Raw genomic sequence first — 15,307 nt, 5'->3', positions numbered from 1 at the left:
GTCTGTAGTCCAGACCTGTCTCCCATTGAAAATGTGTGGCGCATTATGAAGCCTAAAATAGCACAACGGAGACCCCCGGACTGTTGAACAAATTAAGCTGTACATCAAGCAAGAAAGTACAATAAGTACAATATTTACTTCATTTTGATCATTTTAATAATTTCCAGGTCTGGTTTCTTCCGCGCACTTCTGACTTCTGGCAACATGTGTGTTCCTACTTCTGGAATCAAAGTGTGTTCTAACCATGGCAGACTTGGTAATAGACAACAAAGACAACTATTTTTGGACAAATCAGGATTCACAACAGGGGTGCTCATTACGTCGATCGCGATCTTTCGGTCGATCTCGGAGGGTGTGTCAGTCGATCACCAGCCAGGCATTAAAAAAATAGTCCTAAAAATGAGCGATCATAAATCTTCACTATGACGTCACTTTCGTCACTTGATTGACATTCGAGGGTCTTCTGAGATGACGCTGGCTGCTGCCAGCTCATTAAAATTACCGACTGGAAGGCGAGAAACACTTTATTTCAACAGACTCTGGCGCCGTACCTGTCGTCAAAACTCCAAAGACCGACTGCACAGTTGCACAATAAAAGCTCTGCTTCATCCTGCCTGCGCTACCAAAATAAGAGTCTCTGAAGGCTGGCGTGCACAAGCTAGCAAGCTACGGAGTTTGCCGACAATGTATTTCTTGTAAAGTGTATACAAAGGAGTACGGAAGCTGGACAAATAAGATGCCAAAAACCAACCACTTTCATGTGGTATTGGACAGAAAGGAGGACTTTTTTTTCTCCTCCATTCGAAAATGCGGACATTATCAGCACTACTGTCTGATTCCAATCAATGCAAGTCATCACAATCAGGTAATACACCAACTTATATTCTTGTCTTCATGAAAGAAAGGAATCTATATGTGTTAAACATGCTTGTATTATCTTTAAACACCTTTAACTTGTTAACAATATTAACTATATGTGCTAAACATGCTTGTATTATCTTTAAACACCTTTAAGTTATAACAATATTAACTACCGTATTTTCCGCACCATAAGGCGCCCTGGGTTATAAGCCGCGCCTTCAATGAACGGCATATTTCAAAACTTTGTCCACCTATAAGCCGCCCCGTGTATTAAGCCGCATCTAACTGCGCTAAAGGAATGTCAAAAAAACAGTCGGATAGGTCAGTCAAACTTTAATAATATATTAAAAACCAGCGTGATGTGGGCGCGCATGGAGTCGTATATCAACATGGACGGAGCTGCGTGAAAAAAGCCACCCGGCCTCTTCGCGTAAACTTACCTTAACCACTCGCTCACCTTTTCTTCATCCATCCATCCCTTCGAGTTAGCTTTTATGATGACGCCGGCTGGAAAGGTCTCTTTTGGCAAGGTCTTCCTTTTGAATATCACCATGGGTGGAAGTTTCTGGCCATTAGCATGGCAAGCTAGAACCACAGTGAAGGATGACTTCTCATTCCCTGTGGTGCGAATATTCACCGTACGTGCTCCCGTTGTATCCACAGTGCGGTTCACAGGAATATCAAAAGTCAGTGGAACCTCGTCCATGTTGATAATGTTCTCTGGCCGGATCTTTTTTTCAGCTATCTTGTTTTTACAATATGCACGGAAAGTAGCCAGCTTTTCTTGAAAGTCTTTAGGCAGTTGCTGTGAAATAGTAGTCCGTGTGCGGATGGAGAGATTGCGTCTTTTCATGAACCGGATCCCTGTCGCTTAGTAGGAGCCATTTTGTGGTCTTTACAGATGCAAACACACAAAGGAAATGAAACGTACGGTAATATCCGCGCGCTTTTTCTTCTTCTACGCGGGCGGGCGGTTGCTTACAGTAGAAGAAGAAGCGCTTCCTGTTCTATGGGGGCGGGTGCTTACCTTGGCGGTTGCTTGCGTAGAAGAAGAAGCACTTCCTCTTCTACGGGGAAAAAAGATGGCGGCTGTTTACCGTAGTTGCGAGACCGAAACTTTATGAAAATGAATCTTAATATTAATCCATATATAAAGCGCACCGGGTTAAAAGCCGCACTGTCAGCTTTTGAGTAAATTTGTGGTTTTTAGGTGCGGCTAATAGTGCGGAAAATACGGTATATGTGTTAAACATGCTTGTATTATCTTTAAACACCTTTAAGTTGTTAACAATATTAACTATATGTATTAAACATTCTTGTATTATCATTAAACACCTTTCATTTTTTAACAATATTAACTATATGTGCTAAACATGTTTGTATTATCTTTAAACACCTTTAAGTTGTTAACAATATTAACTATATGTATTAAACATTCTTGTATTATTTTTAACCACCTTTAACTTGTTAACAATATTAACTATATGTGTTAAACATGCTTGTTTTATCTTTAACCACCTTTAACTTGTTAACAATATTAACTATATGAGTTAAACATGCTTGTATTATCTTTAAACACCTTTAACCTGTTAACAATATCAACTATATGTATTAAACATACTTGTATTATCATTAAACACCTTTAATTTTTTAACAATATTAACTATATGTGTTAAACATGCTTGCATTATCATTAAACACCTTTAACTTGTTAACAAAAACATATGTTTCATAAATAAGTAAATATAAATGATATATATGAATGAGGTAGATCCCCACGACTTGATCAATTGAAAAGTAGCTCGCCTGCAGAAAAAGTGTGAGCACCCCTGATTCACAACATTCTGTTTTTGAAGCTAGATGTACTGAGGATGAACTGCTGCTTAGAAAAGCAAGCGCGACGCTGGAGCAGACGGAAGCTGTGAGAATGAGTCTAAAGCAAGGACGCTATGAATGTGGAGCTCTGAGACAAGCTATTTTGATATACTCTAAATTGATTTCTTACACAAAATCAAGACATCTTGACCAAACAAACAAGTGTCCATCGATTGAGTCCCAGGTTAATATAGATCAGGATACACGCAGCACGCCATGCATGTTAGTACAACTACAGTACTACATGCATGTTAGTACAACTACAGTACTACATGTATGTTAGTACAACTACAGTACTACATGCATGTTAGTACAACTACAGTACTACATGCATGTTAGTACAACTACAGTACTACATGCATGTTAGTACAACTACAGTACTACATGCATGTTAGTACAACTACAGTACTACATGCATGTTAGTACAACTACAGTACTACCTTGTCTGCGTACTAACAAAACATGAAATAATACTGTAATATGATTGTTGATGTTTTCCACTCAGTACAGATATGTGTCCTATCACAGTGTTGTGCGTTACAAACTCAAATGCATTTCGTGTTGACGTAGAAGCTCGCTTATCTCTTGCCGTAGTTAGCTTTTACAGCTAATACACGGCGATGTGTTACTACGCTAGAAAACTAGTTCCTCAGCGTTCACTCTTACAATAACAATGTTGCTACAGTTTGGTTACTATACAGCAAGAGCTACTTTTTAATTGATCATGTCGTGGGGATCTACCTCATTCATATATATCATTTATATTTACTTATTTATGAAATATATGTTTTTGTTAACAAGTTAAAGGTGTTTAATGATAATGCAAGCATGTTTAACACATATAGTTAATATTGTTAACAAGTTAAAGGTGTTTAAAGATAATGCAAGTATGTTTAATACATATAGTTGATATTGTTAACAAGTTAAAGGTGGTTAAAAATAATGCAAGTATGTTTAATACATATAGTTAATATTGTTAACAAGTTAAAGGTGTTTAATGATAATACAAGTATGTTTAATACATATAGTTGATATTGTTAACAAGTTAAAGGTGTTTAAAGATAATGCAAGTATGTTTAATACATATAGTTGATATTGTTAACAAGTTAAAGGTGTTTAATGATAATACAAGTATGTTTAATACATATAGTTAATATTGTTAAGTTAAAGGTGTTTAAAGATAATGCATGTTTAATACATATAGTTGATATTGTTAACAAGTTAAAGGTGTTTAATGATAATACAAGTATGTTTAATACATATAGTTAATATTGTTAACAAGTTAAAGGTGTTTAAAGATAATGCAAGTATGTTTAATACATATAGTTGATATTGTTAACAAATAAAAGGTGTTTAAAGATAATGCAAGCCTGTTTAACACATATAGTTAATATTGTTAACAAGTTAAAGGTGGTTAAAGATAAAACAAGCATGTTTAACACATATAGTTAATATTGTTAACAAGTTAAAGGTGGTTAAAGATAATACAAGCATGTTTAACACATATAGTTAATATTGTTAACAAGTTAAAGGTGGTTAAAGATAATACAAGCATGTTTAACACATATAGTTAATATTGTTAACAAGTTAAAGGTGTTTAATGATAATACAAGCATGTTTAATACATATAGTTAATATTGTTAACAAGTTAAAGGTGTTTAATGATAATACAAGCATGTTTAACACATATAGTTAATATCGTTAACAAGTTAAAGGTGGTTAAAGATAATACAAGCATGTTTAACACAAATAGTTAATATTGTTAACAACTTAAAGGTGTTTAAAGATAATACAAGCATGTTTAACACATATAGTTAATATTGTTAACAAGTTAAAGGTGGTTAAAGATAATACAAGCATGTTTAACACATATAGTTAATATTGTTAACAAGTTAAAGGTGTTTAAAAATAATACAAGCATGTTTAACACAAATAGTTAATATTGTTAACAACTTAAAGGTGGTTAAAGATAAAACAAGCATGTTTAACACATATAGTTAATATTGTTAACAAGTTAAAGGTGTTTAAAGATAATACAAGCATGTTTAACACATATAGATTCCTTTCTTTCATGAAGACAAGAATATAAGTTGGTGTATTACCTGATTGTGATGACTTGCATTGATAGGAATCAGACAGTGGTGATGATAACGTCCGCATTTTCGAATGGAGGAGAAAAAAAGTCCTCCTTTCTGTCCAATACCACATGAAAGTGGTTGGTTTTTTGCATCTTATTTGCAACGGTCACTTTGCACATCCTTCTCGCACATGCAAAATAAAACTGCAAAATAGTGCTTGCAAAACGGTGATAAGTGTTGATGAATAAATAATTATATCTGCATCTTCTCCTCTCAGTATTGTGATCAGCATATATTTTGCATACTAATGAAGACAGAGACTCCAAATGGATTGAACACCTTATTCAATCCACTTTGCACACGTTTAGTAGATTGGCTTAGCGTGTGGTTGCACGTGTTTTATTACACGCACACTTTTAGTAAATCAGGCCCAATATGTATTAAATGTACCAAAGTGTCCATAAACCATCTTGGTCAGTATCAGTATCTTGGTCAGTATCAGTATCGGTAACGACATCGCCAATACTGGCCTTGTATTTGCTGGTGTGGAACTGATCCCAAACTTTGTAGGATCTCTTGCCTGCTCCTCTCATGACCTGAGGATGTGACGGCCATACCTGCTGCACCTCGGGTGTGTCCACCTTCTTGTCTCTTGGTTCCTCCACTTGACTTGTCTGCTTCTGGTCTCCGTCTTCTTCTCCTGCTTCAGCAACTGCAGCAACACCCGCTTCAACACCTGAGTAGTGTCATGGGCCAAACACACACAGTTTTGATCAAACAGTACGACAAAAGCCAAAAGCGGTGAAGTTGTCACTAAATGGTAAATAAAAAGAGAATACAACGAATCCTTTTCAACTTATATTCAATTGAATAGACTGCAAAGACAAGATATTTCATGTTCACACTGGTAAACATTGTTACTCATTTGGAATTTGAATGCCTGCAACATGTTTCAAAAAAGCTGGCACAAGTGGCAAAAAAGAGTGAGAAAGTTGAGGAATGCTCATCAAAGACTTATTTGGAACATCCCACAGGTGAACAGGCTAATTGGGAACAGGTGGGTGCCATGATTGGGTATAAAAGCAGCTTCCATGAAATGCTCAGTCGTTCACAAACAAGGACGGGGGCGAGGGTCACCACTTTGTCAACAAATGCCTGAGCAAATTGTTTAAGAATCAATCAATCAATCAATCAATGTTTATTTATATAGCCCTAAATCACAAGTGTCTCAAAGGGCTGCACAAGCCACAACGACATCTTCGGTACAGAGCCCACATAAGGGCAAGGAAAAACTCACCCCAGTGTGACGTCGATGTGAATGACTATGAGAAACCTTGGAGAGGACCGCATATGTGGGTAACCCCCCCCCCCCTCTAGGGAGACCAAATGCAATGGATGTCGAGTGGGTCTGACATAATATTGTGAGAGTCCAGTCCATAGTGGATCCAACATAATAGTGAGAGTCTAGTCCATAGTGGATCCAGCATAACAGTAAGAGTCCAGTCCACAGTGGATCTAACATAATAGTGTGAGAGTCCAGTCCATAGTGGATCCAACATAATAGTGAGAGTCTAGTCCATAGTGGATCCAGCATAACAGTAAGAGTCCAGTCCACAGTGGATCTAACATAATAGTGTGAGAGTCCAGTCCATAGTGGATCTAACATAATAGTGTGAGAGTCCAGTCCATAGTGGATCCAACATAATAGTGAGAGTCCAGTCCATAGTGGATCTAACATAATAGTGAGAGAGTCCAGTCCATAGTGGATCTAACATAATAGTGAGAGAGTCCAGTCCATAGTGGATCCAACATAATAGTGAGAGTCTAGTCCATAGTGGATCCAGCATAACAGTAAGAGTCCAGTCCACAGTGGATCTAACATAATAGTGTGAGAGTCCAGTCCATAGTGGATCTAACATAATAGTGAGAGTCTAGTCCATAGTGGATCCAGCATAACAGTAAGAGTCCAGTCCACAGTGGATCTAACATAATAGTGTGAGAGTCCAGTCCATAGTGGATCTAACATAATAGTGAGAGTCCAGTCCATAGTGGATCTAACATAATAGTGAGAGAGTCCAGTCCATAGTGGATCTAACATAATAGTGAGAGAGTCCAGTCCATAGTGGATCCAACATAATAGTGAGAGTCTAGTCCATAGTGGATCCAGCATAACAGTAAGAGTCCAGTCCACAGTGGATCTAACATAATAGTGTGAGAGTCCAGTCCATAGTGGATCCAACATAATAGTGAGAGTCTAGTCCATAGTGGATCTAACATAATAGTGTGAGAGTCCAGTCCATAGTGGATCTAACATAATAGTGTGAGAGTCCAGTCCATAGTGGATCCAACATAATAGTGAGAGTCCAGTCCATAGTGGATCTAACATAATAGTGAGAGAGTCCAGTCCATAGTGGATCTAACATAATAGTGAGAGAGTCCAGTCCATAGTGGATCCAACATAATAGTGAGAGTCTAGTCCATAGTGGATCCAGCATAACAGTAAGAGTCCAGTCCACAGTGGATCTAACATAATAGTGTGAGAGTCCAGTCCATAGTGGATCCAACATAATAGTGAGAGTCTAGTCCATAGTGGATCCAACATAATAGTGTGAGAGTCCAGTCCATAGTGGATCCAACATAATAGTGAGAGTCTAGTCCATAGTGGATCCAACATAATAGTGTGAGAGTCCAGTCCATAGTGGATCCAACATAATAGTGAGAGTCTAGTCCATAGTGGATCCAGCATAACAGTAAGAGTCCAGTCCACAGTGGGGTCAGCAGGACACCATCCCGAGCGGAGACGGGTCAGCAGCGCAGAGATGTTCCCAACCGATACACAGGCGAGCGGTCCACCCCGGGTCCCGACCCCGGACAGCCAGCACCCCATCCATGGCCACCGGACCTTTGTGTCTCCCCTTCCACAAGGGATAGGGGGGAGCAGAGGAGAAAAGAAAAGAAACGGCAGATCAACTGGTCTAAAAAAAAAAAAAAAAATTCTCAACCAGCTATTGCAAGGAATTTAGGGATTTCACCATCTACGCTCCGTAATATCATCAAAAGGTTCGGACAATCTGGAGAAATCGCCGCACGTAAGCGTCAAGACCGAAAACCAACATTGAATACCCGTGACCTTGGATACCTCGGCCGGTACTGCATCAAAAAGCCACATCGGTGTGTAAAGGATATCACCACATGGGCTCAGGAACACTTCAGAAACCCACTGTCAGTAACTACAGTTGGTCGCTACATCTGTAAGTGCAACTATGCAAAGCCAAAGCCATTTATCAACAACACCCAGAAACGCCGCTGCTGGGCCCGAGCAGATCTAAGGTTGGACTGATGCCAAGTGGAAAAGTGTTCTGTGGTCTGACGAGTCCACATTTCAAATTGTGGACATCGTGTCCTCCGGACCAAAGAGGAAAAGAACCATCCGGATTGTTCTAGGGTGAAAGTGTAAAAGGCAGCATGTATGATGGTATGGGGGTGTATTAGTGGCCAAGACATGGGTAACTTACACATCTGTGAAGGCACCATTAATGCTGAAAGGTACATACAGCTTTTGGAGCAACATATGTTGCCATCCAAGCATCGTTATCATGGACGCCCCTGCTTATTTCACAGCAAGACAATGCCAAGCCACATGTTACAACAGCGTGGCTTCATAGTAAAAGAGTGCGGGTACTAGACTGGCCTGCCTGAAAATGTGTGGTGCAATATGAAGGCTAAAACATGAGAAGGGAGACTGTTGAACAACTTAAGCTGTACATCAAGCAAGAATGGGAAAGAATTCCACTTCAAAAATGTGTCTCCTCAGTTCCCAAATGAGTGTTGTTAAAAGGAAAGGCCATGTAACGCAGTGGTAAAAATGCCTTTTTTGCAATGTGTTGCTGCCATTAAATTCTAAGTTCATGTTTATTTGCAAAAAATAAGAAAGTTTCTCAGTGTGAACATGAAATATCTTGTCTTTGCAGTCTATTCAATTGAATATAAGTTGAAAAGGATTTGTTGTATTCTCTTTTTATTTACCATTTACACAACGTGGCAAACGACTTCCGGACGGCTTCGAAGCGATTCTGGACCACCATCCGCCGCCTCAGGAAGGGGAAGCAGTGCAGTGTCAACACCGTGTATGGTGCGGATGGTGTTCTGCTGACCTCGACTGCGGATGTTGTGGATCGGTGGAGGGAATACTTCGAAGACCTCCTCAATCCCACCGACACGTCTTCCTATGAGGAAGCAGTGCCTGGGGAATCTGTGGTGGGCTCTTCTATTTCTGGGGCTGAGGTTGCTGAGGTAGTTAAAAAGCTCCTCGGTGGCAAGGCCCCGGGGGTGGATGAGATCCGCCCGGAGTTCCTTAAGGCTCTGGATGCTGTGGGGCTGTCTTGGTTGACAAGACTCTGCAGCATCGCGTGGACATCTGGGGCGGTACCTCTGGATTGGCAGACCGGGGTGGTGGTTCCTCTCTTTAAGAAGGGGAACCGGAGGGTGTGTTCCAACTATCGTGGGATCACACTCCTCAGCCTTCCCGGTAAAGTCTATTCAGGTGTACTGGAGAGGAGGCTACGCCGGATAGTCGAACCTCGGATTCAGGAGGAACAGTGTGGTTTTCGTCCTGGTCGTGGAACTGTGGACCAGCTCTATACTCTCAGCAGGGTCCTTGAGGGTGCATGGGAGTTTGCCCAACCAGTCTACATGTGCTTTGTGGACTTGGAGAAGGCATTCGACCGTGTCCCTCGGGAGGTCCTGTGGGGAGTGCTCAGAGAGTATGGGGTATCGGACTGTCTGATTGTGGCAGTCCGCTCCTTGTATGATCAGTGTCAGAGCTTGGTCCGCATTGCCGGCAGTAAGTCGGACACGTTTCCAGTGAGGGTTGGACTCCGCCAAGGCTGCCCTTTGTCACCGATTCTGTTCATAACTTTTATGGACAGAATTTCTAGGCGCAGTCAAGGCGTTGAGGGGATCCGGTTTGGTGGCTGCAGGATTAGGTCTCTGCTTTTTGCAGATGATGTGGTCCTGATGGCTTCATCTGGCCAGGATCTTCAGCTCTCACTGGATCGGTTCGCAGCCGAGTGTGAAGCGACTGGGATGAGAATCAGCACCTCCAAGTCCGAGTCCATGGTTCTCGCCCGGAAAAGGGTGGAGTGCCATCTCCGGGTTGGGGAGGAGACCCTGCCCCAAGTGGAGGAGTTCAAGTACCTAGGAGTCTTGTTCACGAGTGAGGGAAAAGTGGATCGTGAGATCGACAGGCGGATCGGTGCGGCATCTTCAGTAATGCGGACGCTGTATCGATCCGTTGTGGTGAAGAAGGAGCTGAGCCGGAAGGCAAAGCTCTCAATTTACCGGTCGATCTACGTTCCCATCCTCACCTATGGTCATGAGCTTTGGGTTATGACCGAAAGGACAAGATCACGGGTACAGGCGGCCGAAATGAGTTTCCTCCGCCGGGTGGCGGGGCTCTCCCTTAGAGATAGGGTGAGAAGCTCTGTCATCCGGGGGGAGCTCAAAGTAAAGCCACTGCTCCTCCACATCGAGAGGAGCCAGATGAGGTGGTTCGGGCATCTGGTCAGGATGCCACCCGAACGCCTCCCTCGGGAGGTGTTTAGGGCACGTCCAACCGGTAGGAGGCCACGGGGAAGACCCAGGACACGTTGGGAAGACTATGTCTCCCGGCTGGCCTGGGAACGCCTCGGGATCCCCCGGGAGGAGCTGGACGAAGTGGCTGGGGAGAGGAAAGTCTGGGCTTCCCTGCTTAAGCTGCTGCCCCCGCGACCCGACCTCGGATAAGCGGAAGAAGATGGATGGATGGATGGACAACGTGGCAACTTCACTGCTTTTGGGTGTTTTACATGTACAAAGTAATAGAAAACAAACCTGTGGATGGTGTGAGATCAGGATCCTGCCGGTCCTGATCAGACAGTTTGCGCTTGCGTGCGTTTCCGTGCGCCGTGACGGCGGCGTAAAGCTCCTGGAGGTTGCCGCCGAAGTTCTGAAGGCCGTGAAGGTCGGAACAAACCACAGGAAGAGTCTGGTTGAGGAGAACACATGAATAGGTGGAACAGGACATTTAATGGCAATGCAATCAAACGACTTCTCCGTCATTTTGATGTGTTTGTTTTAAAGTTCGTTAAGTGGGGAAGAAGTCACATGATCGTATTCATCAAGGCTCAACAGTCAGATGACACATTATGTGACACAGATCAACACTAAACTTGCCAAGTCCTTCTTTCACACCACTGGGTAGCACAACTCCTCCAAATTAGCTCCTCAAATATTGACCCTCAGAAATTGGTGGTCTCCTGCTCGCCGCCGGGCCAAGGGGCTCCTCAGCACACTTTGGTTAGGCGTCGAGGTTTCGCATTGATTTATTTTTGTGATTTGTTTGTTTGAATATCGTAAAAATAAATAGGGAGGCTTAGTTCTTCTGCCTTGGGCACAGAGGAAGCAATGTGCGGAGGGGGGGGGGGGACGACCCAAGCAAAAAGCCAACCTTATACACTGCAAAAAGTCAGTGTTCAAAAACAAGAAGAAAAAAATACAAAAATGAGGGATATTTTATTTCAACTAAGCAAAATTATCTGCCAATAGAACAAGATAATTTGGCTTGTCAAGACTTAACGAAACAAGTCAAATTAGCTAACTTCAATGAACCCAAAAATACCTTAAAATAAGTATATTCTCACTAATAACAAGTGCACCTTTCTTGGTAGAAAAAAAAAAGAGACCTTTTTGCTCAATATGTTGAAAAATGTTCTTAAATGAAGTAAATCCTGACCTCATGGTAAACTACCGACCGGTGTCCCACCTTCCCTTTATTTCGAAAATCCTCGAAAAAATTGTCGCACAGCAGCTGAATGAACACTTAGTGTCTAACAATCTCTGTGAACCTTTTCAATCCGGTTTCAGGGCAAATCACTCTACGGAGACAGCCCTCGCAAAAATGACTAATGATCTACTGCTAACGATGGATTCTGATGCGTCATCTATGTTGCTGCTTCTTGATCTTAGCGCTGCTTTCGATACCGTCCATCATAATATTTTATTAGAGCGTATCAAAACACGTATTGGTATGTCAGACTTAGCTTTGTCGTGGTTTAACTCTTATCTTACTGACAGGATGCAGTGCGTCTCCCATAATAATGTGACCTCGGACTATGTTAAGGTAACGTGCGGAGTTCCTCAGGGTTCGGTTCTTGGCCCTGCACTCTTTAGTATTTACATGCTGCCGCTAGGCGACATCATACGCAAATACGGTGTTAGCTTTCATTGTTATGCTGATGACAGCCAACTCTACATGCCCCTAAAGCTGACCAACACGCCGGATTGTAGTCAGCTGGAGGCGTGTCTTAATGAAATTAAACAATGGATGTCCGCTAACTTCTTGCAACTCAACGCCAAGAAAACGGAAATGCTGATTATCGGTCCTGCTAAACACCGACATTTATTTAATAATACCACCTTAACATTTGACAACCAAACAATTACACAAGGCGAATCAGTAAAGAATCTGGGTATTATCTTCCACCCAACTCTCTCCTTTGAGTCACACATTAAGAGTGTTACTAAAACGGCCTTCTTTCATCTCCGTAATATCGCTAAAATGTGTTCTATTTTATCCACTAGCGACGCTGAGATCATTATTCATGCGTTCGTTACGTCTCGTCTCGACTACTGTAACGTATTATTTTCGGGTCTCCCTATGTCTAGCATTCAGAGGTGGGTAGTAACGCGCTACATTTACTCCGTTACATCTACTTGAGTAACTTTTGGGATAAATTGTACTTCTAAGAGTAGTTTTAATGCAACATACTTTTACTTTTACTTGAGTGTATTTATAGAGAATAAACGCTACTTTTACTCCGCTACTTTTATCTACATTCAACTCTCTACTCGCTACTAATTTTAATCGATCTGTTAATGCACGCTTTGTTTGTTTTGGTCTGTCAGACAGACCTTCATAGTGCCTGCGTTTCAACAAATACAGTCACTGGTGACGTTCACTCCGTTCCACCAATCAGATGCAGTCACTGGTGACGTTGGACCAATCAAACAGAGCCAGGCGGTCACATGACCTGACTTAAACAAGTTGAAAAACGTATTGGGGTGTTACCATTTAGTGGTCAATTGTACGGAATATGTACTGTACTGTGCAATCTACTAATAAAAGTTCCAATCAATCAATCAAAAGTGTGAAGGAAAAAAGACCCTTTTTTATTTCAACCGTACATCCCTTCAAAAGCCTAAAGACTGACTGCACAGTTCCTGTCTTCACAATAAAAGTGCCGCTCCATCGCGCCTGCGCTTTCAAAAAAGAGTCTCCGAAAGCCAGCGCAAACAAGCTAGCAAGCTACGGAGTTTGCCGCCAATGTATTTCTTGTAAAGTGTATAAAAAGGAATATGGAAGCTGGACAAATAAGATGCCAAAACCAACCACTTTCATGTGGTATTAGACAGAAAGGAGGAACTTTTTTTCTCCTCCATTTGAAAACGAGGACGTTATCATCACTACTGTCTGATTACAATCAATGCAAGTCATCACAATCAGGTAATACACCAACTTATATTCTTGTCTTCATGAAAGAAAGGAATCTATATGTGTTAAACATGCATGTATATTCATTAAAACACCTTTAACATGTAAACAAAAACGGCAAAATAAATAAATATAAATTATATACTGTATATATATATATGTGTGTATATATATATATATATATATGTATATATATATAAATGTGTGTATGTATATATATATATATATATATATATATATATATATATATATATATATATCAAATCAAATCAAATCAACTTTATTTATAGAGCACATTTAAAATTTACCACAGGGGTAGCCAAAGTGCTGTACAATGAGCAGGTTAAAAGATAAAACGAGTACCGAGCAAACACAACACAACACAAACAGAACACGATAAAAAATAAATAATTAAAATAGAATTAATAAAAACATAAAAACATACAAACAGGATCACAGCAGGTGTATTATGGGGCGCCATTGCAGGATGGATATCACTCAGTGTTATATATATATATATATATGTGTGTGTATGTTACTCATCAGTTACTCAGTACTTGAGTAGTTTTTTCACAATATACTTTTTACTTTTACTCAAGTAAATATTTGGGTGACTACTCCTTACTTTTACTTGAGTAATAAATCTCTAAAGTAACAGTACTCTTACTTGAGTACAATTTCTGGCTACTCTACCCACCTCTGGCTAACTTCAATGAACCCAAAAATAGCTTAAAATAAGTATATTCTCACTAATAACAAGTGCACTTTTCTTGGTAGAAAAAAAAAAGAGACCTTTTTGCTCAATATGTTGAAAAATGTTCTTAAATGAAGTAAATGCTAGTGCCATTATCTTGACATAATGATATGCGCTCGGCATTACATTTCTTGAAAGCAGCAAACTTATACTAAAAACTAATTTATTGTTCTTAATGGAAAGGCAACAAGGCAAGCGCTTGTTACTCTCGGGGTCTCCTAGCCGCTCAGGCAAATCATATTGTCTAAAAATGCATTTTTCCATGGATAACATGACATCATCACGCCAAGTGCGTGCTCTTTCAGTCAATTAGTGCGCATATATACAGCCCGGACAAAACATTTTTCATTGTAATTTTGAAGACTTTATCTGAATGTGCATGAACTATTTCTGTTCAAAATTGTTAGAAATGTTAAATGTTTAAATATTAACTGTCAGTTTACTGTACTGTGCCAAAGCCATGATTTTTGTTTTCATGCTTGAAATAAGAAATGATGGCTTTAAAAAAGTAGTTTTATACTTGTGAGTGTTGATGACACAGCTTTGCAACACTTGATATTCTAGTTCCAAGCATGTTTTACTCAATATAGGTCATCAAATCTCAGCAACAAGCTGTAATATCTAACTGAGATCATTTAGGAGCAAAACACTTAAAACAAGTAAAACACTCTAACATAAAATCTGCTTAGTGAGAAGAATTATCTTATCAGACAGAAAATAAGCAAATATCACCCTTATTTGAGATATTTCATCTTACCGTATTTTCCGCACTATAAGGCGCACCTAAAAACCACAAATTTTCTCAAAAGCTGACAGTGCGCCTTATAACCCGGTGCGCTTTATATATGGATTAATATTAAGATTCATTTTCATAAAGTTTCGATCTCGCAACTTCGGTAAACAGCCGCCATCTTTTTTCCCGGTAGAACAGGAAGCGCTTCTTCTTCTACGCAAGCAACCGCCAAGGTAAGCACCCGCCCCCATAGAACAGGAAGCGCTTCTTCTTCTACTGTAAGCAACCACCCGCCCGCGTAGAAGAAGAAAAAGCGCGCGGATATTACCGTACGTTTCATTTCCTTTGTGTGTTTACATCTGTAAAGACCACAAAATGGCTCCTACTAAGCGACAAGGATCCGGTTCATGAAAAGACGCAATCTCTCCATCCGCACACGGATTACTATTTCACAGCAACTGATATTCCTGTGAACC

At 40.5% G+C, this 15,307-nt stretch overlaps 1 protein-coding gene across 1 annotated transcript in view; it reads right to left on the bottom strand.

Moving 5' to 3' along the window:
• nhej1 (nonhomologous end-joining factor 1) overlaps positions 1-15,307 on the bottom strand; it is a 61,608-nt gene that overhangs the window by 740 nt on the left and 45,561 nt on the right. The window contains exons 6-7 of the mRNA XM_061923493.2: positions 10,686-10,839; positions 5,432-5,550 (exon numbers count right to left, since the gene is read on the bottom strand). Coding sequence (XP_061779477.1) covers positions 5,432-5,550; positions 10,686-10,839 — 273 coding nt within the window. The remainder of the gene's footprint in view (positions 1-5,431; positions 5,551-10,685; positions 10,840-15,307) is intronic.

Source organism: Nerophis lumbriciformis, linkage group LG28, assembly GCF_033978685.3.
Source record: "Nerophis lumbriciformis linkage group LG28, RoL_Nlum_v2.1, whole genome shotgun sequence".
Taxonomy (NCBI): Eukaryota; Metazoa; Chordata; class Actinopteri; order Syngnathiformes; family Syngnathidae; genus Nerophis; species Nerophis lumbriciformis.
This window is presented reverse-complemented; position numbering and strand designations above follow the sequence as displayed.